Here is a 24,503-nt window from a genome sequence, read left to right as displayed (position 1 = left end):
AAGAAATAAAAAGAAAAACCTTTGCTGCATACCTGAAACTAACGCAACATTGTAAATCAGCTATCGTGCAGAAAATTGTTTTTGTTTTGAAACAAAAACCTCCCGTGAGACTGAAGGGAGACAAAGAAACTGAGGCTCATGTGCTGAGGCTCATCGCTTGCTGAGGGGTCCCAACCCCAGGTCTGTCCGTGACTTGAAGTGGAACGCGAACTCTCACAGTGAAGGGACAGTCAGAGGAAAGAAGTTCATAGGGAAGCCAGGTGGAGAGCATCAGCCCAGAGTGGCACTCTAGCTTCCAAGAAATCAAATCTAAGGGTCAGAGTTGGAGGAGCCTCGGCCCGGGAAGCAGAGGCGAGGAGGGGCTGACATGTCGGGAGCTGGCCATGTGTCCTGTTGCTGGGGCTAGAGGAAGTCGCTGCCCTTGAGGAAGAAAGTACACAATAACAGGTCACATGGCCGGGGAGGGGGCTTCCTGTTTCCCGGCCCCTCCCAGGCTGGCCTCGGCCAGCCCGAGCTTGAGCGGGCAGTGGCCAGAGTGACTCCAAGAATGTCCTGGGACTTGGTTTTCGGACCAAGGTACCCCCCAGGAGGATAGGGAAGTAGAGCGGCCTGAGGGAACCAAATCCCAGGATTAGAATCTCTGGTTCAGGAGAGCCCTGAGGAGGAGAGAGGACTGTTGAACTCCTCCTCCCAAGCCCGGATAGGGGAGGGAGGGGAGCAAAGAGAGAGAGGAAAATCAAGGAGACGGAAAAGAAGGAAGAGGTCAGGGCAACCTTGAGAGGTAGTGAGCTGACCATCAAGGGAGGCATTCAAATGTGCCAAATCTACATTGATAACTCAAGATCCTTTTGGAGAAGTGAAATCAATGCCCATTTCACAGAAAACGAAATTAAGGTTGTCATTTGCTTTGAACTGAAGTCAGGTTGTGGTTTTAGCGGGTGAGGATAAAGGAGGATTCAGAAGACACTGATTTCTGGATAACAATGAGTGCCAGGGCCACACGGCCCCGAAGCCGGCGAGGGAGACATGCTCTGCCCGTAAGTGTTCCCCCTCCCTGCCACACCCAACCCTGCAAGACTCCAGCACCCAGATCTGCTTGGCTCAGAGCTCAGCCCTGGGGATCATTTGCAGGGTGAGCTGGACCCTGTGGCAGAGAGTTCAGAGGAGGCTGAGGCAGCCAGTGGGAGCTCTGAGCCGGGCCCTGTGGCATCTCAAGATAGCACCAAGGTGGAACTGTTGGCCCCTGAGGTGGAGGCCAAAGAGCAGGGCTTGGAGAGCAGGTAAGGCCCACTTTGTCTGTGTCCCCCACTGCAGGCCTGGCACCTCTTTCCCACTCAGAGATGGGTTTATGTCCCTCCCCGACTCACACACATGCCATGGGTCCCATTGCCCTTGGCCTGACTTTCAAGGCCCTGTAGTCCCAGCCTTGTTACAAACCCTCTGTGTGTTAGCTACCCCAAATGACCCCATTTCCAGAAATTTCCATCTCTCACCTCTTCACAGGACTGACAAAGAAGTTGATGGGGACTCTAGCAGGGGACCAGCCCCAGCCCCTGAGGGGCGGCCCCGTGAGGAAACCCACCAGGCCCCAGAGACAGCCCTGCAGGACGGGGAGAGCGTCCCCTCTGGACCTGATGTATTTCAGACTCTCCAGCAAGCGCTGAGCTCTCTGGAAGCAGCCGTTGCTGCCTGGCGCCACCGGCCCCCAAACTGTCCTGGGCCAGTGGAGGCAAAGGACGGAAGCGAGGGGGCACCAAAGCCCTGCTTGGAGCAGGAGGGGGCTGGGAGCTGCCAGCGGGAGGCAGCCCGATTGGCTGAAAGGAATGCCTGGCTGCGTTTGGCCTTGGGCAGCCGGGAGGATGAGCTGATCCGCACACAGAACTCCCTGCAGGCCTTACAGGCTGAGAAGGAGATGCTGCAGAGAGAGGTGAGTTGGGCAGGGCTGCCTCCCAGGGATCCCTGGTGGGAGGGAGGCAGGCCTGGCATAAGACACATTGAATCATTTGTTCATTTGTGAAGAGTTTTTTGGAGCTTTGACTTGCCTTGCCGATGTTCAGTTGCTCACTCATGTCCAGCAGCCTGCAGCATGCCAGGCTTCTCTGTCTTTCACCATCTCCCAGAGTTTGCTCAAACTTATGTCCATTGAGTTGGTGATGCTATCTAACCCTCTCATCCTCTGTCACCCTCTTCTCCTCCTGCCTTCCAGTCTTTCCCAGCATCAGGGTCGTTTCCAATGAGTCGGCTCTTTGTATCAGGTGGCCAAAGTATTGGAGCTTCAACTTCAGCATCCGTCCTTCCAATGAGTAGGCAGGGCTGATTTCTTTTAGGATTGACTGGTTTGATCTCCTTGCTGTCCAAGGAATTCTCAAGAGTCTTTTCCAACACCACAGTTCAAAAGCATCAATTCTTTGGCGTTCAGCTTTCTTTATGGTCCAACTCTCACATCCATAATTGACTACTGGAAAAACCATAGCTTGACTATACGGACCTTTGTCGGCAACCCCAAAGAGACAAAGATCCCTTGCAACTTTAGTTAAGAGGATCAGAGAGGCCCATTGAAGAAATGACACTTGAGTAAAGACCACAAGGAGGCAAGGGAGGAAACATGTAAGGAACCGGGGAAGAGCATTTTAGGCAAAAAGAACAATATACGCAAAGGCTGGAGGTTGGAGTGTGATTAGTGTGTTCAGGAAACAGTGAGGAGGCCAGTATGGGGCTGAGCAGGAGGAGACCAGGGTGCCGAGGTAATGGGAGCAGATCCCCGAGGGCCTTGTGGGCCTCAAGGAGGATTTGAACTTTTGCTCTGAGTGAGGTGGAAGGCACGGAAGGCTCTGAGCAAACAAGGATGGAGACCTGATGCAGGTGCTCACAGGCGCCCTCTGGCGACTTTGGGAGGAACAGCTTGTGGAGGGAGAAGGTGGAATCTTGGCGATCCAGGAGGTGGCAACGTTGTGGAGACGGTGAGAACCCGGCAGTTTTGGGGGGATGCTGAAGATGGAGCTGGCAGGTGGGATGTGAAAGCTAGAGAGGGGCTGAGGACGAGACCTGGATTGGGAGCCTTAGAGACTGGAAGTGAGACACAGGGAGCCTGTGGGAGGGGTGGGTTTGGAGGAAGGGAGACCAGAGCTCTTAGGCCTTAATCAGCTCAAGATGCTATGAGCCACCCACATGGGGCCATTAAAGGGCCAGTTTTATGTCCGAGTCCAGAGCCCAGGTGATGTCAGGGTAGGAGGGACACAGATGGTGAGACCTGGGCTGCAGAAGCCCAGCGCAAGGAGTGGAGCCCATTTTTCAGCAGGGAAAGAAAAGTCTTTTTTAAAAAAATTTTACTTCCCTGACCCCTTCCCCCAACTCTGGCAACCACCAACATGTTCCCTGTATCTGTGAGTTCAATTTTGAAAAATTTGAACCTATCATCTATCTGTGCCCTGCTGTGTGGCTTGTGGGATCTCAGTTCCCGACCATGGGTTGAACCCCAGGCCACAGCAGTGAAAGCACCAAGTCCCAACCACTAGACCACCATGGAACTCCCTGGTTTTATTTTAGACTCCACATATAAGTGAGATCATGTCCTATTTGTCTTTATCTGGCTGACTTATTTCACTTAGCATAGTGCCTTCAAGGTCCCTCTGTGTGCGTGCTAAGTCATTTCAGTTGTGTCCAACTCTTTGCGACCCCATGGACTGTAGCCCATTAGGTTCCTCTGTCCATGGAATTCTCCAGGCAAGAATACTGGAGTGGGTTGCCATTTCCTCCTCCAAGGGATCGAACCCACATCTTCTGCGGCTCCTGGCCCTAAGGTCCTTCTATATTGTCCCAAATGGCAAGATTCCTTTTTTACAGATGAATAATATTTCATTCTATAAATACACTTACCACATCTTATCCATTCATCCATCCGTGGACACTTAGGTTGCTTCTGCGTCTTGGCTCTTGTAAATAGTGCTCCAGTGAACGTGCGGGTGCCGATGTCTTTTCAAGTTAGCATTTTGGTTTCCTTCAGAGAAATACCCAGAAATGGAATTGCTGTATCATATAGTCGTTCTATTTTGACTTTTTTGAGGAACTGCCATACTTTTTTCCGTAATGATTGTACCCATCTACATTCTCAACAACGGTGCACGAAGGTTCCCTTTTCTTAACATCTTCGCCTACACTTATCTTTTGCATTCTTTTTTGGCCTCGCCATTCAGCAAGGCATGCAAGATCTTAGTTCCCCTGGCCAGTAATCACACCCCTGCCTCCTGCAGTGGAAGGGTGGAGTCCTAAGCACTAGGCTGCCAGCGAAGTCCCTTTCTTGGCTTTTTGATGCTTGCCATTCTAACCGATGTGAGGTGGTATCTCATTGTGGTTTTGACTGCATTTTCCTAAGGATTAGTGAGGTTCCCCCAGTGGCTCAGCAGTCAAGAATCTGCCTGCAGTGCAGGAGCCACAACAGACATGGGCTCGATCTCTGGGTCGGGAAGATCCCCTGGAGGAGAGCATGGCAACCCACTCCAGTATTTTTTCTTTTTTTTTTTTGCCTGGAGAATCCCATGGACTCTCATGCCAGAGGAGCCTGGCAGGCTACAGTCCATAGGGTTGCAAAGAGTCAGACACGACTGAAGTGACTGAGCAGGCACGCAGGCAAAGATTAGTGATGGTGAGCATCTTTTCATGAACCTGTTGGACATCTGGAAAGAGAAGTCTTGATTCAGGGACTGCATGACTGAATGGCTGACCAACAAGTCATGGCTGAATGACTTGCCCAAGGTTGTACAAGAAGCTATTTGGCAGGATGAGAATCTGGGGGGTCCTACCTTCCAGCCAGTTCTCTTGCCACTGCTCCAAGAACAGGTCTTAGGGAAGAATGGCAGGTGGTTGGAGCCACCCCAGCCTTACATTCCCCATTTCCCCACAGGTCCAGGAGCTGCAGGATTCCCTGCTGAGGCTGGAGCCCTTTCCACCTCCTTCCTGTGACCAAGCAGGTGGCTCAGGTAGTGGTTCCAGCAGCTCTGGGGCTGATGGAGAGACCTGGGGCTCACAGGTGAGTGTGTGAAGCTAAAAACCATGGTCTGTTTCAGATCCTTAGGGTTTGGGGCCATGAGACTCAAATCCTGGTCATGTGATCCAATAGTTTCGGGGATGGGAGAAGGCCTAAATCCTAATGCTGGGCTCTCAGTGAAAATTCTGAGTGAATCAAGTCACCTCTTTTCGACAGGATCCCTTCTCCCGGGCTCACCCCCTGCTCCGGCGCCTGCAGAGTGATTCCAGCACCCAGATGCTTGGGTCTCTCCCAACCCAGCCCCTTGCTCCTGAGATGCACATCATGGAAGCCCAGATGGAGCGACTCCGAGGGTAAGAGTCACAGATGCTGGGCTCATAAGGGCGCTGGTGCCGCCCAGCTGGGATATAAAGCCAGGAGTCTGGAGCTGGAGTGGGGGTGGGGTGGGGAAGGTGGGGATGGGGTGGGGAAATCAGTGGTGTCCTAACTGCCCTTCAGAGTCACTCACTTTTCCCTCTTCCCCCACCTGCGGAGGCAGGAACATTGAGAAACTCAAATGCTTCAACCGCCTGCTGTCAGCTGTGCTCCAGGAGAACAAGGGCCGGTGTGAGAGCCTCAGCATGCGGCTGGGCCAGCGGGAGGCTGAGGCCACTGCGCTGCGTCTAGCCTTGCAGTATAGGTCAGTGCACCCCAGCCATGATTCACATGCTTTCTACTGCCTGGGAAGGACATGGACATCCTCAAAGGATAGTCCTACTTCCCAGAGAGAGACGGAGCCCTCTCAGAAAAGTATTTGCCCTTGCCGTGGAAATTAACTTAAGGCAGTTTTCGTCCCAGGGTGCCAAAGGAATTTACAAACTCCCAGGGTTGGGGTTAGGAGGAGGAGTGACAGATCCAGGGGCAAGTGGGAGTGTCACCTACGCAACAGGATGGGTATGCTGGGGTGCTCAGAACTGCTGTCCCACAGTGAACACTGTGAGGAGGCGTATGGAGCCTTACTCGCTCTCCGGGAGGCAGACTCAGGAGCTGGAAAAGAAGCCTTCGTGGGTGACTTGGAGGCAGCTGAGAAGGAAGCTCAGAGGCTCCTAGTCCAAGAGAAGGCTGCCATGGATGGAGTGACACTGCAGGATCCATGTCCAAGGTGCCCTTGGGAGCCCCCGGGGACTGGGTGGGCCAGTGAGTGGGGCTCTGGGTGCAGAATGGGGCTCCCAGAACTGGCCCTATATTGCGGGCTGGCGTGGCTCCTGAGATTGGCATTAGGCCTGCCAGAGTTGGCTGTTTTCTACTCAGCAAAGTTGACGTGGTGGTTACAGCCATTGGGGGTGGGATAGGACCCACCAGGGTGGCATGAAGATGGCTGGTGGTGCCCACTGATCAGGTGGTATGACGGTGCTTAATGGGGTTGGCATGATGCTGGTACCCATAGGGGTTGCCATGATGCTGCGTAACAGGGTTGGCAGGCTGAGCAATGGTGCTCATTGAGTTGGTGTGATGGCTTCCCTGTGATGCTGTGAGTGACTGTACCCATTGGCATGGTGGTGTTCATTCATCCCTGATGAATGATCATCGGCGGGCTGATGTTGCCCGTTTGGGTTTACGTTGTGGTGCCCACCATGTTAGTCTGACCATGCCTACCACAGACGGCCTTGGAAGGAACCATCATGGTCAGTAAGATGGAAGATGACAAAGCGCACCAGGATTGCCGTGAAGTTAGCGTAGCCATGCTGAGCAGAGTTCACACAGGCCTCTCCTGTCTCCTGTAGTACCGAAGGCAGCAGCGTGGATAAGCCCACATCACAGGAGGTGGCGTCCCAGCTCCAGGGCTATGTTCAGCGTCTCCAGGAACGCCGTGCTCTGGTGAAGATTCCCCCTGAGCCTGGCTCTACCTGGGTGCCCATATCTACCGTGCCCCACGCAGAAGCCATGGTGCAGGCCATTCTGGGGGCCCAGCCTGGCCCAGCCCTGCCCCGGATGGAGAAGACGCAGATCCAGCAGGACCTGGCGGCCACACGGGTACACATGGGCTGCGGTCACTGTGTCGATCTTTCCTGGTGGGACCAAATCCTGTGCTGAGTCTGAGTGAGATGCGATTAGGGGACCAAGTAGTAAGGGAGAGTTTTGCTGGATATTGTTTGAAATTTGTGACCTGGCGTGAAAGAGCTGGGGGCTTCTCTGGTGACTCAGGAGGTAAAGAATCCGCCTGTCAGTGCAGGAGACACGAGTTCGATCCCTGGGTCGGGAAGATCCCCTGGAGAAGGGAATGGTACCCCACTCCAGTAGTCTTGCCTGGAAAATTCCATGAACAGAGGCGCCTGGCGGGCTACAATTCATGGGGTTGCAAAAGGGTCAGACATGACTGAGCAGCTATCACACGCATGAAAGAGCTGAGGTTCTGAATTTGGAGAAACTCCAGATGCTACCATTGAGTTGCTACTCGTCTAAGACACTTGCTCTCTCTGAATGGCTATTTCTACAGCTGTAGTTTTTATGGAAGGATTTTTCCTATCATGCAAGATCAAGGTCAGGGTTAGGATTCTTGCCTGAGGAGCCCTCAGTGGGCACCTCCTAGAGGCTCAGTTTTCTCAGCGGTTGACCTTCAAGGCGCATTTTCTACCCTCTCCTTGGTCTCTCAGGAGACTCTGGCGGACCTGATGCTGCGGCTACAGCTGGTGCGGCGGGAAAAGCGGGCTCTGGAACTGCGGGAGGCTGCCCTCCGAGCCCAGGGCCCAGCCCACGTGCTCCTGCTGGAGCAGCTGCGCTGGGAGCGGGCGCAGCTTCGGACTGGCGGGGCCAACAGCAGTGGTGGAGACAGCAGCGGAGGTGGGAGCAGTGGAGATGAAGAGGAGTGGTCCCAGGTGAGTGACCCTGCCTTGGCCCAGTAGGGATAGCAGTATACTACTGGATATGTGGTCCTGGTTAATCCTAGCCTCCTTTGGGCCTCAGTTTCCATTTCTGCACCAAAAGAAGGAGTTGAATGGTAAAAATGCATGTGAAAATTCACGCTTGTACTTCAGAGTTTCTTTCTTTGAGAGTATTGAGCCCAATAAGCCCCAAGGGATTTAGTGTCTTCCACTCACACCTGTCCCTTCTACTTCCTACCTCCAGGCTATTCATGCTCTCCGTTCACCACTCCAACAGCTCCAGGTCATGCTTCATATTTTCCTAAATTTTGGCTCCAGCTTACTCCCTGAGGCTTTCCTTCTTGCCCCTACTGTCTAATCATATCTATCCTCTGGTTTAAAGCCTTAGAGGCTTCTGGAACCCTCCTTTGAATCATCTCTTCTACCTCCATGCCTTTCTAAGTGCTACGCCCCTGCCAGGAACACCAGTCGCTTTCTTCTTTATCTAAGTCCTTGACTTCCTACAGGTCTGAGCTCAGACATCACCTCCTCTGGGAAGTCCCCGTGAACTGCCTGAAAATGAGATTATTTATTTCCCTTGTTAGGGAACACCTGTATCCTTATTGGGGTATCTCATAAGACTGGGGGCTCTGTAAGCGCAGGGACTGTAGCCACCATAGTCTGTGATGACTTCAGAGTTCAGCTTGGGCTGAACACACTCTCAGCCTAGGTCAATGTCACTCCCCTCCCTTCTGCCTCCCTCCTGCCTCCCTCAGGGTCCTCCTGCTCTCCCTGGTGGCAGCAGGGGTATTGATGGGGGCCAAGTGAGCAAAGTGCAGCACCCAGAAGAACTGACCCAGGAACTGTCAGCGTCACTCACTCGGTGTGTGCCTGGGTACTGTGCTGGGGTATGTGTGGCCTGGGTGGGGGTAATATGTGAGAGCCCACTGGGGTGTTGTGTACAGTGGAGGACTGGGTGTACAGCTGTATTCACATGGAAACATCTTGGGCAGATGGGTGGGAGTGGGGAAGGCAGACAGGAGGGGCTATGTCTGTGAGCTCCTCTCTCTCCACCCTTGAACCAGGGCTCTGGGCCTGCGGGAACAGCTGCAGGCTCTGCTGGAGAAGCTAGAAGAGGTGGCTCGGAAGGAACGAGCCAGACGTGCTCAGAGTACTGAGCTGAACAGTGATTTATGCAAAGCTCACAGGTAGGTCTCTCTGTGTAACCTCAGAGGCATCCCTGGCTCTTTCTGGGCCACAGCTACCCCCCTGTAAGGCGGGGGGCAGGTTCAATCCATTCCACACCTCCTCTGGGGCCTGATGTGTGTCAGCCCCTGCTGAGTGATGCTGGGACCCCCAGGAGACTCAGTCTCAAAGACTTCCTGTCTGGGGCTGGGAGGACATAGCCCTTGTCTTGGGTGGAATGGGGGGCTGTTTCCTGGCTCAGCCTCCTTCTCCCTTCAGCACCTTGGTCATGGCCTTCCGAGGTGCCCACCGGAAGCAGGAAGAGCAACGGCGGAAGCTGGAGCAGCAGATGGCACTGATGGAAGCCCGACAGGCAGAGGAGCTGGCAGTGCTAGAAGCCGCCGCAAGGGCCCTGGGGAGGTCCAGACTTCCCTGCCCGCCTTCCCGGCCTGGGGAGACCTTTCTCTAGGCCCTCCGCTGGCCATGTCTGGACGTGCCAGATAGTTGTGATAGGTCACATCATAAACTGTTCTGGAGTGACATTGTGTCATGTGGTATGACTTTGCATGTTGAGGCATGTTCTGGGTGATGAGGGCTGATATACCTGAATGTCTGGGGTTTGATGGGGAGAGGGCTGGCATTTGAGAAAGGCTCGGTATCTTTGGTCTGATCCCATGTGGCATGCGAAGAGACATGTCAGAAGGGTCATGGCAGAAGCAGCTTGGGCTGTGGAGACAGGATTCTCATGACTGGCTGGGGGCATTCAGGGTTCAGTGAAGTTACATAGTCAGAGCTGAAATTCCAACCCTTATCTGCCTCCAGAAGCCCAGGAAGGTGTCCACTGGGGCAGGGCACACTTTCCCCTGCCCACCCGCTTCCCAAGGAAATGCTAGGTTCAATCTGAAGGATATTCCCAAGAAGAAGATATCCATAACCCAGAAGGAAGACTGAGGCCTGAGCAGTTCAGCATGTGAAATATTCGCTGGAAGGCCATTGCTCCCTGAGTGGAGGGAGGGGGAAGGGGGAATCAGAGGTGGCCTTAGAGCTTGCATTCAGAGTGTGGAGCTAACATAAAGGGCTTTAGGGTGGTGAGCAAAGGGAAGAAACTCTGCAAGTGAGATCTCAGGGGCGTTATACAGCTGTTGTTGAGGAACTCAGGTTTGCTAACCATGGGCAAAGAAGTACATTGCCCTAGGGCGTCTGGATGGCTCTTGGCCAGTCTGAAAAGTTGCCAGTTTCACCTGCAGGAGATGGGAGCTCTGGGAGGTGCCAGTGTCAGATTAATAGCAGGCAAGTGATTAGCATCTTATTTACATAGGCCACGCCCCCGCCCTTCCAGCGGAGTCTGGCAGAGTTGGGAAAGGGTGTTAGGCTCGACACAGACGCCCCGGATTAGTGGCCAGCTGTCCCCTCCTGGGTGGTAGCTGAAATTCAAGACGCGGATTAGATAGATTTTCATTCCCAGCCTGGTGGGGGTGAGGTTCGAGGGGGATTCCAGGCAGCACCTGTGCAGGTGTGTGCGCGGCGCGGCTGCCTCTCGCCGGCGGGGCAAGGCTGACCTGAAGTCGGCGCGAGGCAGCCGCCGAGACCCAACCTGGTCCTCCGGATCCACAGGAGCCTCGGGCCAGCGCTGGGGGCTGGTGACCTTCGAACCATAAGCACAATCTCCGGACCGTGGCAGGGTTTGCAGAAAGCAGGGAAACAGGCGGGCAAGGTCGCCCGTAGCCCGGCAGAGGACCCGACTGTACGACCCGCTTGTCCGTCTTCCTCCCTAAGAGTCTAAGAGTGACCTTAGCGCCGAGTCTCACTAGGTTGCCCGTGGCGAGGGGGATGGGGCCGAGAGAAAACAAGGTCACCTGTTGGAAGGTGGGGAAGGAGTTCGCCCCGGCGGTGGGGGCGGGAGCTGAGGTCGCCGTTGGGGGGCGGGGGCAGGTTCCCAGGCCACCGGTAGCCGGGTCTTGCTGTTCCCACGGGTGCCCCGCAGCAGATGGGCCCAGGCCTCTTTGTCCCTGGTCGCGGCCTCTGCAAGGTCAAATGTCACCGCGGGGCCGCGGGCAGGGGTCAGGTGGGCGGGGCCGGACCTCGGCACTACCCCCCGACCCGGGCCTCCAGGGGCTGCGGGGGCTATAGAGCTCCTGGGCAGAGGCGGGGCAGCCCCCCCCCCACCCCCCGAAAGGTTGGATCACCTCGAGGTTCTGGAATCTGTGGCAGACCTTCTTCCAATCTCCCACCGGACCCCTCCCCTAGGCTTGTGTCCCTCAAACTCCAGTTCCCTGTCCCCTCCCTTCTCCGGGCCCCCCTCTGACTCCTTGAGCCTTCTCTTCCTTACAAGTCTCTGGCGCTCATATCTGAGACACCCACCTCCACGTCTCCCCCATCAAGGACCCTAGAAAGTTCAGACCAGGGACCTAGGACACCCATCGTCACCCCAAATACCCAGCTAGCGCCTCCCATTCCTGGGCCGCAGAACCAAAGGGTCCTCTCTTTTATAAATATATATATATATATATTTGGCTGCTCCGGGTCATGGTTGCTGCATGCGCGATCTTTACTTGGGACACCTGAGATCTTACGTCCCCTGCAGTGGAAGCACGGAGCCCTAACCACTGGTCTGCCAGGACCTAAAGGGTCCTCTTTAACCATTCAAGCCCACTGCAGGTTATGGGGCAGAGAACTCCACTCCAGTCAGACCCTTTGAAAGTCCTTCCTCGTGTCTAACCCTAGTGCTTCTTGTTTTCTGTACTTGCTAAAACCTTCCCCCCACCTCATACCCAGCCACACTCTCCCCAGGAGGCCCAGAGGCCCAGGGCTGGGCATCCATTGCCTGGCTTCTCCAGAACCTTGGTATCCTCTTAACTGCTGCAAGATCTCCAAACATCTCCAGCCCTTGCCAGGGAGGATGCCCCTCAGATGTCAACTGGAGAGGGGGATGGCTTTTCTCAAGGACCCTTCCTGAGAGAGGAGGGTGTAGGAGCCAGTGGGGGCAGAGGACCTTTCTCTCCTGCCTGCAGCCCTCAGAGGCCCAGCCACGTGTCCGAGTGTCCAGTTTAGCCCAGGGCAGGGCGGGAGATAAGGCCTGGACCTTCAGGACTCCAAGGTGAAAGGTCACTGCAGGAAGGGCTTTTCCAGCCGGTTAAAGGTTAACAGGCTCAGAAGCAAGGCTCAGGTTTCTTTGCCCAGGGCGGCCAGGAGAGCATACAAAGGGTGTTTAATATATGCTGGCTGCCGCACCCGGGGTCTTGGAGGCAGTGACATGGAGGCAGAGCAGCAGCTGGGAGACTCTGGGGAGCCTGGAAGAGACATCTGTAGTCCAGTCGGCCCCTGGTCAAGCTCTTTCTGTGAAGCATAGAAAGAAAAGGAAATTAAAGGGGAAAGGGGGCAGGGGTGGTGGGCATTCCCGTCGCCTCCAGCCTCGCTGGGCGGGTGGGCGCCCTGCCCCCAGAAGCCTGAAATTCTGGAGAGGGGCCTCCTGACCTCGCGCCCCTGCCGGCCGCAGACCACAACATCCCTTCCCCCCCGGAGATTCCGAACACCAGGTGTTAGCCCAAGCAGAGAAAGGGTGGGGTGGGGGGTCGGACGCCGCGACTTTCTGGAAGAGGAAGCAAACACAATCCATCATGTAACTGTGCAAAGAAATGCCCCAGGAGGAGTGTGTGGTGTGTGTGTGTGTGTGTGTGTGTGTATACTGCGCAGGGGCGTGCCCCCCGGTGCAACCGGCCCCCCATTATTGCTTCTGCCGGGAATGCAAGGGGGTGGTGCCGAGGGGCGCCTCGAGGGCGGTTGAGCTACACAACTTCCAAGGCCGGAGGTGGAGGGGAGGGCCTTAGAGAGACATCTTGGCGAGGCTGCGGAAGGGCAGAGGGCAGCAGCGGCCCAGGCTCCCGCCGCGGCCCGGCAGGGGTTAAGGCTGGAGCCGGGCGAGGACGGGGGTGGGAGTGGGGTGAGCGAGGGAGGGGGAGGGAGGAGGGTCAGGCCTTGCGGCCCCGCGCTCCGCCCTAGCCCCTCCCGCCGGCCGGGGCGCCGGGCGCCGCGCACGGCCACCCATGTCCTTATAAGGGCGGCCGTCGCCGAGGCAACGAGCGCCCGCCCCCAGCCCGCGGCGCGCGCCCCTGCCCCCGCCCCCGCCCCCCGCCCGCCCCGCGAATGGAACGTTGTGTGTCAAACCGGCCGCAGCGCGAGGCCGGCGCGCGGGGTCGGCGGCGAGAGCGAGGCTCCGGCTCAGGCACAGGCCCAGGCCGGGCGGGCGCGGCCGCAGCGGGGGCGGCAGCTCGGGAAGCGCCGGCCCGCGGTCCTGCAGGCCCCGAGCGGCCGCTGGGGGCCCTGGGAGACTCAGGGGGTGCGGTGACCGGCCCCGGCGCACGCCCGCCGCCCCTCCCCCCCGCCGCGGGCGGCCGCGCAACTTGCGGCCAAACTTTCCCCCCGGCCTCCCGCGCTCGGATGGCAGCCCGCTAAGTTGGCCATAGCCCGTGGCCGAGCGGCGGCCAGGCCGGAGGGCACCCCCTGCGCTGCCTGGGCCGGGCCATGGCCCGAGCTCCCCCGCCGGGGCCCCAGGGCGACGGGGCGCGAGTCCCCGGGGCCCCCGGCCAGCACCTCTAGCGCGCCCCCCCGGTCCGGGGCCCGGCCCCGCGCACGCGTGGGAAAGTTGACCTGGAACCGGCCCGACCAGTTCCGCCCGGGCGCGCGGACCGGCCGCAGGAAGTTGCTGCAAAACTTTTTTGGGGGGTGCAACCGGGTGACCCCCGCGCACCGGGACCGGATGCGCGCCAGTTAGGGTCCCCCGGGCCGAGAGGGGTGCCCCGAGGGAGAAACGCGGAGGGGGCGCCCCGGCCCCGCTGCCCGGGGGCTATGGCCATGGTGACCGGCGGCTGGGGCGGCCCCGGGGGCGGCGGCGACACGAATGGCGTGGACAAGACGGGCGGCTATCCGCGCGCGGCGGAGGAAGACTCGGCCTCACCCCCCGGTGCCGCCAGCGACGCTGAGCCAGGCGACGAGGAGCGGCCGGGGCTGCAGGTGGACTGCGTGGTGTGCGGGGACAAGTCGAGCGGCAAGCACTACGGCGTCTTCACCTGCGAGGGCTGCAAGAGCTTCTTCAAGCGGAGCATCCGCCGCAACCTCAGCTACACCTGCCGGTGAGCCCCCTCTCAGCGCACCGCCGCCGGCACCCGGGCCGGGCCTCTGACCTGCTCGGTCACCTTGGGCCTAGCGCTGACCTTCCCTGGGTCTCTACTTCCCGTCAGAGATTGGGGCACATGTCCCTCGCCCCCTCTCCATCACATTCCTGGGATTGTGTATACAGTCGGCGCTGTATTGGTGCAGGTCCCCCCCATCAGGTGGTCCCTGGCGGCTTCCGCCCCAGTAACTCGCTCCTCCTCCCTCCCTTCCTTTTCTCCGGAGAGGGGTCAGCTCTGCGCGGCGAGGGGTTGGGGTGCTGTCAGGGGTGGGTGCCTAATCCCAGGGCATCCCTTCCCTTGGGAATCTCGGCGCGCCGGGGACCGGGTGGGGATCGAACGTGGAACTTGGACTGTGGAGCTCACAGCGTCCGGGGGCCATTGTCTGCGGCCGCGCGGATCGATACGGCGCGCCCTTGGGGTCAAATATCACTTCCAAAGTCGCCCTGACTACTGAGGCGGCGGCTGGAGCGAAACTAGGTGGCACAGGGCGGCTTCCTTCGCATGGGGCGGGGGCGTGGGGGCGCTTCTGCTGTGGGGGTTGGGCTGCCCGTCAGGGGGAACCCCCCGGGCACTCTCTGTGCCCTGGGTCACCGGAAACTGCTGTGAGATGTCCGAGGTGGCGGCTGGATTTGACCGCATCTTGGCTGCTCCAGCCCCGCACCCCCCTCTACACCCCCCTAGCTAGGAGTAGGTGCAGACTGGGATCCTGGAAAATCCCTGAAACTTTTGTCGGTTCTGAGACTGGGTGGGGATGAATGTTTCCAAGAAGCAGCCCGAGGCTGTCCTAGGTTGGAGTCCCCACTGGCCAGCCGTGACCTGGCTAGCTTTTCTGGTTCCCGACCGGGCATTAGGTCTAGGGGAGGAGCTGCTGGCACTGGGTGTCCAGTCCAGGACCCCGCCTTTCCCATCATTTTTTGCTGAGTCCCCGTTTCCTCCGTTGACAAACCCCTACTTTGCACCCCCCAGGAACATGCTTGGGCTCTGCAGAGCCCGTTTGGAGGGTCCCATTTTCCACAAGGGCAAAACTAAGGCCCAGAAAGCTCTTGGCACCTGCCCTGGGTCACCTAGGGAGAGACCTTGCCCACTTGGGGCTTAGCAAGGGAACTGTGGGGTTGGGAAGGTTGAGGAGGGCCGCAGGCAAGTCTGGGTCAGGACCTCCCTGGGGAAGCTGCTGATGGAGGGTTTGTTGGCAGGGCCACTGGGTGGGGTCCTGGGTACCTGAAGCAGGAATTTGGCCCCAGATCTGGCCTGTTGGGGGCGGCTCTGTATGGCGCGGAGCTGGCTTACTCCCTCCTCCAATGCTAACTGGGCCACCAGACTTTGGCCTCATTCTTGCTGCTGGAATAACTGTGTGCTCTCTGGCCAGGTCTTTAGGGAGGGCAGGGGAGGGGCTCAGGTGGCTTGGGGGTCCCAGAGGCTCCCTTAGAGTGGGAGCACCAAGGCCAGGGAGAGGGGCCTGGTTTGGACTGGCAGGTTCTTCAGAAGGTCTGTGTTGTGTGACCAGAAGTCACTGCTTCCCTCTGAGCCTCGGGTTGACTCAATAAAGATCCCTCGGGGCCTGACGTGGGTGGTTTGATGCCAGCACCCTAGAAAAGACCCCAGTTCCAAGCCCAGCCTTCTCCCAGTTTGAGGGAGATAGTGAGACACAGGTGTCCCAGTCTGTGGGGTCTGGGTTGGGCCAGAGGGAGGGATGGTCTGGGGTCCCAGGAGGAACAAGGAGCTCTGCTTGAGGGTCAGAGAGGAAGGCCACAGGAGGTGGACCTTGAAACATGAGGGGTTTAGCAGGTAGAAGTGAAGGGCACTCCTGCAGAGAGTGTGGCTCCAGCAAATACTCAGTGGCAGGATTGGGGATCAGTGATGTAATGTGAGACCACCCAGGCGTGGGAGAAGTTAGAGCCAAGCGGGTCAGAAATTCTGGAGTGAAAGTAATGCGGAACCATGGAAGAAGGTGTGTGAGCAAAAGAGGGCAATGATCAAATTGGACTGAAAGCCAGAAGCCCAGGGAGAAGGCAGAGTTGGACTGTGGGGTCTGGCAAAGCATGTGCTGTTTGGGTAGGATAACAGGTAGAACTTACTGTTTCCCCATCTGGAGGGATGGAAGATCTCTCCTGACTCTACAACTGGGGAAGTTGAGGCAGAAGGTTCAGGGCCTCCCCTGAAGTCTCAGGGACCCGAGCCAGGCCCCTGCCTGCCTGCCCCAGGCCTGGCTGTTTCCACCCGGCTGCCCAGGACCCTCCCACTGCCTGCCTGCTGGGCTTTGTTCTGGTTCTGCCTGAGCTCCCTTTGCCCTAGTAGGGCCTCTTCCTGGGGGCTCGGAGGCTGGTGCTGCAGGACGCAGAGGCACTCTGGAGCCGTGCCTCTCCAAAATTGGCCACTGAGACTCCCAGGTGGGGCCCGTCTTGACACCCCCCCCCACACACCCACACTCCCAGTTTTCTCCAGAATGAGTGCATCCCATGTAGAATTGCCCTCTGGCCTCCCAATTCCAGATGAGGAAACCAAGGCTCAGTGGAGAAGTGGCTGCCCAAGGGTCAGGCCTTGGGTGTCCGCAGCTAAGATGTGTTTGACCTTTTTACTTCAAGAAGTGTTTGTCTTACTTTGTGACTAGCTCTGAGTACCCGATTGGTGCCCAGCTGGGACTCCAGCCCTTGGTGTGGGCCTCAAAAGGCTCAGAGGAGAGAGATATGGAGGGAACATAGGGCAGGGGCCAAGGGGAAAAAGGGTGCTGGGGGCATTGGAAGAACAAAGGCCTGAACCTTCCAACTGTGACTGACCTTGGACGGAACTCGTTGCTTCAGAGGGCGGGGCCACATGTCCCACCCCTGGAAGAGGCACCAACAATCCCCGAGGACCACATGGAGGAAGCTTCTTGGGCTCAGTTAGGTGTGGGATGGTCTTTCTAGAGAAGGGGTTTGACATCTTAGAGGGGTACAGGAGTTCGTTCATCCGTTTCTTCATACATTGATGGTGGCCTTGTGTCAGGCAGTAATGTTGGGGCCCCATGGTGCTGTGACCCCATAGAGGATTGGCCTGGGTTCTCATCTCTTAGTCAGCTTACAAAGTCTTGCTCCGTGACTATGTTCCATCTCTGCTCTCATAGTGCCCTGGGACAAAGACCCTGTCCCCTGGCCTGACAAGGACCAAGTAAAATGTAACTGGAAAACTTTTGGCTGTCATTGGTATTCTGCCAGGAACTGCCTCTGGTCACCTGGGGAGCTTGTATTCGTCCTTCAAAACCCAGTTCCAACATAACCCTCCCTGGCATGCTAATCCACTTTGCCACAGACTGCTCTTCATCGGTCTCCACTCCCCCAAATTGTCCTCTTTGCACACCTGCAAGCTTAACCTCTGTGCCACTTTGGGGTCGTCTGCCCAGCCCAGGTTGTTGGTAGGGATGGGGGGTGGTCCTGGTGGTTTCTAGGTGTAACTTTCTAAGACGTCTCACAAGGTGGCTCCCAGGCCAGAATGTAGGTGTCATGGTGACCCCCTTGGTGACCTCTGCATGCCCACAGGTCCAACCGTGACTGCCAGATCGACCAGCATCACCGGAACCAGTGCCAGTACTGCCGCCTCAAGAAGTGCTTCCGGGTGGGCATGAGGAAGGAAGGTGAGTACCCGCCGGGGTGGGGCGGGCAAGGGGTGAACAAGCGGCCTGCCCTTTGCTCCCTCTCTTGGGGTCTGGGAGCCATGGAGGGCGGGGTCTGGCGCCTGCTAACCTCGTTACCACCGATCCTGAGATCCCGTGGGCCTGGATCTGGCCCTGGGCTGGAGGAATCCAATTATCCGTGGCTTCCTGGTGGCTGAGGCAGAACTGGGCTGTAAGAGGCTCCCCCACTCTGGCCCATGTTAGAACCTTTCTCCCCACCACCTCTCCCAACCCGGCCTCAGGGGCAGGGAACCTGAAGTTAACCCCAGTAACCCTCTGCCCTCTATCCTGGCCACCACTTTCTGAACAATGATGTACTTTTTTTTTTTTTTTTGATTTGCTTTCCCTCCACCCTCTGCCTTGTGTTTGCCCAAGGCAGGAACTCACCCGACTAAGGCAAAGGGCAGCTCACCCTTCCGCCTGACTGGGGATGCTGGGAGCCAGAGGGAGGCCCAGCCTCTTGTCCTTGCCCTGGGGACTTGGGTGGATCTGTGCAGGGCAGCTAGGTCTAGAACTCCACCGATCACTCTTAGAGTTCAGGTGGAACCTGTAGACTTCTACACGGAGCACTGGGCTAGGGAGCAGGATCCCGCCCATTTTAATGTCGGCCCCAAGGCTGGAATTGATATCTCTGCCTGGACTCTCATGAGCCAGGCTGGCCGTTCTTCTCTGTGTCTAAAAGCTGAGTCTCTCCTGCTCTACTGTTGGTTTCTTCTCTGCTGAGCCTCTGTGAAAGAAGCTGGGAACAGCTGCCCAGAGTCTTTCTCTTAAGATCATCTGATCACTCACTCTCTTTGGTCATGTGAAGCTGGGGGTGACTGCCCATACCCCAACCCCCGCAACCTGGATTTTGTCTCCACTTGTGTGTGAATTTGACCTAAAATCCACATCAAATCCAGGCTTCAGATCTTCAAGGTCTCAAGGTGGAAAGAATAAATCTCAGATCATGACCCGAACACAGCCTTTGCACAGGTGGTTCCCTCTGTCTGGAACACCTCCCCCAGACACCTACATGGCTTCCTCCCTCACCTTCTTTTAAGATTTGCGGAAACACCACCTCCTCTGAGAAGCCCTCCTGATTACCCTTTGCAACCCCTTTATTCCGGCCATCTGTCTTGCTTTATAATTTGCTTGCTCCTCCAAAAGAATGTCTGCTCCTCAAGGTCAGAAACTTTTGTCTGTCTTGTTTTCTGATACATCCCCAGGGCCTACACCAGGTTCTGAAACATAGAAGGTGCTTAATGTTTCTTGGCTTGACTTACTATCCATTTAGCTCTTACTATGAGACCCTGGTTCGATTCCTGGGTTGGGAATATCTGCTGGAGAAGGGAGTAGGCTACCCATTCTAGTATTCTTGGGCTTCCCTTGTGGCTTAGCAGGTAGAGAATCCGCCTGTCATGTGGGAGACCTGGGTTTGATCCCTGAGTTGGGAAGATCCCCTGGAGAAGGGAAAGGCTACCCACTCTAGTTATTCTGGTCTGGGGAAGTCCATGGACTGTGTAGTCCATGGGGTCCCAAAGAGTCGCACACGACTGAGCGACTTTCACTTTCACTTTCATGTGCCAAAAGCTATTCCAAGCCAGTTAGATGCATTCTCATTTAATTCAGTGATTGGTGTTATCATCGTCATGATTATTACCAACTGCATACTTTTATGGATGGGGAAAGAGTACAGAGAGCAATCTTCTTGTGGTTGGTGATTAAGCCCACAGTCTGGGCTTAATGGGGAGGAAGAGCTGGGGAAGGGGTTCTCAGGAAGCAGGAACAGCAAATGCAAAGACCCTGAGGTGGCCTGGTGATGGATGAATGATGGCAGTGGGCTTTAGAACCAAGTGAGCCTGAAGTTAACTGGGATTAATTGTCGGCCCTCAACCCAGCTACACCCATTTGACAGACAGAGGCTCCTGAGACTTCAAATCACATGGGATAAGGCTTGAACCCTGCTTCCCTGATCAGCTCTGCTAGCCCTCAGCTCCCACTTGCATCCCTCTCCCGCTCTGCTCCATGGTGGGTTGACCAGAAGTTCATGGAGGTGATGAGACCGGGCATGTCACCTCATTAAAGCTCATTAATTAGTCTCTGCCAGGTACCCAGCCCAGTCAGTCCCTCTACCCTGCCTACTGTGGCATAGGCCAGGCTGGCATGCAGCCACCTTCCTCCTTGCACCTCAGTTTTCCTCTTGCCACCTACCTGATCCCTGGGGGCACTGGCCAAGGCCAGCAGTTGGTCCTTCCCCATCACAGGCAAAGCTACTAATGGAATCTCATGTTTATTGAGCACCTGCCGCTGACTGGGTTCAATCTCTGGGTCAGTATCCCCTGAAGAAGGGAATGGCTACTCACTCCAGGATTCTTGTATGGAGAATCCCATGGACAGAGGAGCCTTATGGCCTATAGTCTGTGGGATTGCGAGGAGTTGGACACTACTGAGTGACTAACACTACTTTTTGCTAACAGCGACTTTTTGCTACTGATCAGGATTTCATTCTTAACACTGAGGTCACTGCAGAGGCCCAGGCAGATGAGACCTGTTCTAGGGGGCCATGACCTGGAGGGTGGGGCTGGGAGGTAGAGAAATATCCTACTTCCATAGGAGAGATCAGTGCCAGCCCTTACTGATCACTTGTTTGAGGGGTAGGCTGGCTACTTGCCCATGTCCTAGGAAGGTACTTGCCCCCCCTAGACCTATTATCAGCTCTTAGACGCCTATGATTGACAGATGAGGACATGATTGACAGGTCTGACTTCGCTGGCTGCAGAGCGGAGCTCACAGAGACCAGAAGAGGGGGAGGTGGGTATGTGTGAATTAAATTAGCCCTCACCCGGTGGTCCCATTTCCACCTGAGATGGTCCCCCCCCCTCCCAACTTCCTTCTCTGAAAGTAGTAGTCTGATGGTGGCTGGACATGACCTCAGGGTGAGGGCACAGGGTGGAGCAAGGTGGGGCCTGTAAGACCTTGGCCTCTGTCCTCCCAACAAGCATTGTGCCCATGAGGTAGGGATTGGGGGTTCAGGGAAAGGCTGAGTTGGGGGGCTTGGAACAGAGGGAATGAGTAACCCTCTAATAATTTTATCTCCAACCTTTCTTCCTCCCTACTTGCCCTACCCCATGACTCGGGGTACCCACTTTCCCCCTAATTCCTCCCCCCCCTTCCTCACACCCCACTCTCCCCTCTCTGGTTTCCCCGGGTCCTCACTCCCCATCTCCTGACTCTTGCCCACCTCCCCCGTCCCCTCTCCCCTCCTCCCTCTCCTGTACCTTCCGCATTTCTTGCGGGCTGGCAATCTCCCTCCCCCTTCTCCCCCTCCCCACCCCCTCATCTCTATCTCCCCTTCACAGCGGTGCAGCGCGGCCGAATTCCGCACTCGCTCCCCGGCACCGTGGCAGCCTCCTCGGGCAGCCCTCCTGGCTCTGCGCTGGCCGTGGCCGGCGGAGACCTCTTCCCGGGGCAGCCGGTGTCGGAGCTGATCGCGCAGCTGCTGCGTGCCGAGCCCTACCCCGCGGCGGCCGGGCGCTTCGGTGCAGGAGCCGCGGGCGCTTTCGGAGCCGGGAGCGGCGCGGCGGGCGCGGTGCTGGGCATCGACAATGTGTGCGAGCTGGCGGCGCGGCTGCTCTTCAGCACAGTGGAGTGGGCGCGCCACGCGCCCTTCTTCCCCGAGCTGCCGGTGGCCGACCAGGTGGCGCTGCTGCGCCTCAGCTGGAGCGAGCTCTTCGTGCTGAACGCGGCGCAGGCAGCGCTGCCCCTGCACACGGCGCCGCTGCTGGCCGCCGCCGGTCTGCATGCCGCGCCCATGGCCGCCGAGCGTGCCGTGGCCTTCATGGACCAGGTGCGCGCCTTCCAGGAACAGGTGGACAAACTGGGCCGTTTGCAGGTCGACTCCGCGGAGTATGGCTGCCTCAAGGCCATCGCGCTCTTCACACCTGGTGAGACGCCCTGGGGGGGCTCTGGCCTTGGGAGGGTCTGGGTGGGGGAGGGGAGAGACCTAGCTCCTGACCCTGACCCCCGTAGTCCTCCACTTGCTGATCTACAGCTAGCCAGACTTGCGTCCCTGCATGCGCCTTTAGCGCTGTTGGGGGACAGTGGAGGAGGCGATGCAGGCGGTCTGACACCGTGATGGCCCCTCTCCCTGATCCCAGGCCTTCCTAAGAACTTTGATCCCCCACGGCTCCATGTCTTAAGGCCCCGCAGCCTACCCCCTTGATTCTCAGGCTCCCTGAGAGCGCCCCCCCCAACCCTTCACGCCCTCATCCAGGTGTTCATCGTGCTCAGTGGGCAGAATGACAGGTGGGGGCCCGCGGGAGGGGAGGCCTGCCCACTTGGCTCTGTCCGTCACTTAGTGATTTCTGTTCTCCCTAAACGCTGTGACCCTCATCTGCCAAATCAGGATGCTGCTCTTGTTACTGACCACTTAAGGAGGACTGCCTTCCACTTATGAAAGGCAGGGTTGCTCTGACACCTGGTTCTGGGCTCTCCTGGGCCCTTCGCTCCCTAATTCCTAGGACCCTAGACCACTGACCCCGGGCTCCCAGCCTGCCCCCTCCCCCCCTCCCCCCCAGGGCCTCCAGGGGCCACCCGCAGCGGAGCTGGATCGGGTAGGGGGTGTGGCTTGAAGCCCCTCCCACCTAGGGGCGGAGGCAGCTTAGTTCCTTCCTAGTCTTCAGTAACTCTCCTGCCTCCAAAGCCCTGCTTTCTTGTGGTGGGAGTGGTGGCATAGCCGACTCTGCACTTTGCACGGAGGTCCCACTACGTGTCTCCTGGGACCAAGGATGCGGGAGCCAGACCCAGGCTACTCTGGGAGGTGGCTTTTATCCAATAATATGGCTTTGCCCCACTTTACTTACCCAGGACATTTTCTCTGCCCTGACATTCATAGGGCTCTTACCTGTCACCTTCACTCACAAGGCGGGTCTATTTAGTGTGTCTGAATACCCTCTCTAGGCGTTGCTTTTCTTCCCAAGTCCCCTTGCCAGCCCCCTCTTCCCCTTGAGCTGCTTGTTTAAGGGTTGTTTTCAGCCTCACCTCCTGGCATGCAGAACTTCCCCAACCAGAGGCTGAACCCGCAGCCCCTGCAGTGGAAGTGCAGTCTTAACCACCAGACCACCAGGGAATTCCTTCCTCCTCAAGCTTGATTAGGACTTGTCTCCCTGTTAAATGCCTTAGTCAGGGCCCTTCCACCCTTGAGACATCACTACCTGCACTCTGTGTCATCATCAGATGAGGCCACCTTAATATCCCTTGGGGACCAACACTGCCTTAGATATTAGACACCCCCATTTGTGCCCTAGGCCCCATCTCCCATCCCTTGAGTGCCCTCCTCTGTACCAACAGCCCTGAGTGGTATCCCCCAGCCCCGGTCAGCCCTGGGGTCCTGTGTCCTCCTGCCACTTCTTCTGACCTTGCCCTCGTCCCTCAGATGCCTGTGGCCTCTCAGACCCAGCGCATGTGGAGAGCCTGCAGGAGAAGGCGCAGGTGGCCCTCACCGAGTATGTGCGGGCCCAGTACCCATCGCAGCCCCAGCGCTTTGGGCGCCTGCTGCTGCGGCTCCCTGCCTTGCGTGCCGTCCCGGCCTCCCTCATCTCCCAGCTGTTCTTCATGCGCCTGGTGGGCAAGACGCCCATCGAGACGCTGATCCGAGACATGCTGCTGTCAGGAAGTACCTTCAACTGGCCCTACGGCTCAGGCCAGTGACCAGACAGGGCCAGGTCTGCAGACCTCAAGGGACACGGATGCTCAGGCCTCTGGTGGTGGGCCGGGGGGCGGCCTCCCCTGGACAGAGGACCCTGGCTTCCCTCCTCAGACTCCTATTTTTTAAAGACTGTGAAATGTTTGTCTTTTCTGTTTTCTAAATGATCATGAAACCAAAAAGAGACTGATTTGTCTAGACTCCAGTCAGATCTTCCCCAGAAACCCTGATGAAGATGAGGGGCGAGACAGAGGGTCCAATCCCAGGACAGCCTTGTCCCTTGGTACCCCAAGAATGAACTAGTCGGGGTGTGGCTTCTCTGGTGTGATGGACAAAGTCCTGGCGTCTGGACTGGAGGGGCAGCTGCAGCCAGGCAGGGGTGATGAGTGCCAGACTGATCCTCTGGACACGTAATTCACGTTGGACACTACATGATGGATGAATCAAGGCCAATAATAAAGACGTTTCCTACCTGCACAGTCTCCATCATCTTAGTGGGGGGAGGGGTGACACAGAAGGCACCCACCATGGGGACCCACTCCCAGCCCAGCTGGAACACCTACAACCTAACAACAGCCCTACTTGGCTGGTTTTTTAAAATTTGTTTGTGTGGGATAGTTTTGTGCGGAAACAGGCTGGAGGGGGAGGCCAGAGGTCAGCCAATGGGTTTGTAGGAGTTGGGCTGAGCAGATGGCTCAGATTTGAATTTAGATTCTGGCCTATGAAATTGAGCCTCACAACATTCACACAAACCCTGGACTAAGTACCTTATTGTTTTCCCTTTTTTAGCTGCACCACATGGCTTATGAGCTGTTAGTTCCCCGACCATGCCGAGGCCTAACCACTGGACTGGCAGGGAAGTCCCTTCATTTTCTTTGGTCAACCCTTAATCATGGTGTCTGGGCCCCAGTGTCCTTGGGAGAAACGTTTGGGGTGAGTTCTGTCACTTGATCTCAGCCCAGATAGAGCCCTCCATTTAGCTGGCCACAGCGAC

General features: G+C 57.2%; 2 protein-coding genes across 4 annotated transcripts; both read left to right on the top strand.

Annotated features, from left to right (window-relative positions):
- USHBP1 (USH1 protein network component harmonin binding protein 1) lies at window positions 503-9,549 on the top strand. Of its 3 annotated transcripts, none has more exons than XM_005682130.3 (12): window positions 503-1,037; window positions 1,132-1,280; window positions 1,504-1,927; window positions 4,901-5,026; window positions 5,201-5,337; window positions 5,523-5,663; window positions 5,952-6,125; window positions 6,748-6,997; window positions 7,618-7,839; window positions 8,601-8,707; window positions 8,910-9,032; window positions 9,312-9,549. In XM_005682130.3, exons 1-12 carry the CDS (start codon window positions 984-986, stop codon window positions 9,511-9,513), a joined length of 2,109 nt encoding a protein of 702 aa, XP_005682187.2. In that variant the 5' UTR covers window positions 503-983; the 3' UTR covers window positions 9,514-9,549. The 3 variants fall into 3 exon arrangements, with proteins under 3 accessions (XP_005682187.2, XP_005682188.2, XP_005682189.2); XM_005682131.3 differs by having other exon boundaries at window positions 9,289-9,549; XM_005682132.3 differs by lacking the exon at window positions 1,132-1,280.
- Window positions 13,628-23,986, top strand: NR2F6 (nuclear receptor subfamily 2 group F member 6). Its single transcript, XM_018051370.1, has 4 exons — window positions 13,628-14,138; window positions 17,693-17,787; window positions 21,165-21,749; window positions 23,240-23,986. Exons 1-4 carry the CDS (start codon window positions 13,855-13,857, stop codon window positions 23,512-23,514), a joined length of 1,239 nt encoding a protein of 412 aa, XP_017906859.1. The 5' UTR covers window positions 13,628-13,854; the 3' UTR covers window positions 23,515-23,986.

Source organism: Capra hircus, chromosome 7 (genome assembly GCF_001704415.2).
Source record: "Capra hircus breed San Clemente chromosome 7, ASM170441v1, whole genome shotgun sequence".
Classification (NCBI taxonomy): Eukaryota; Metazoa; Chordata; class Mammalia; order Artiodactyla; family Bovidae; genus Capra; species Capra hircus.
Note: the sequence above shows the minus strand (reverse complement) of the source record. Positions and strands in the feature narration are given on the sequence as shown.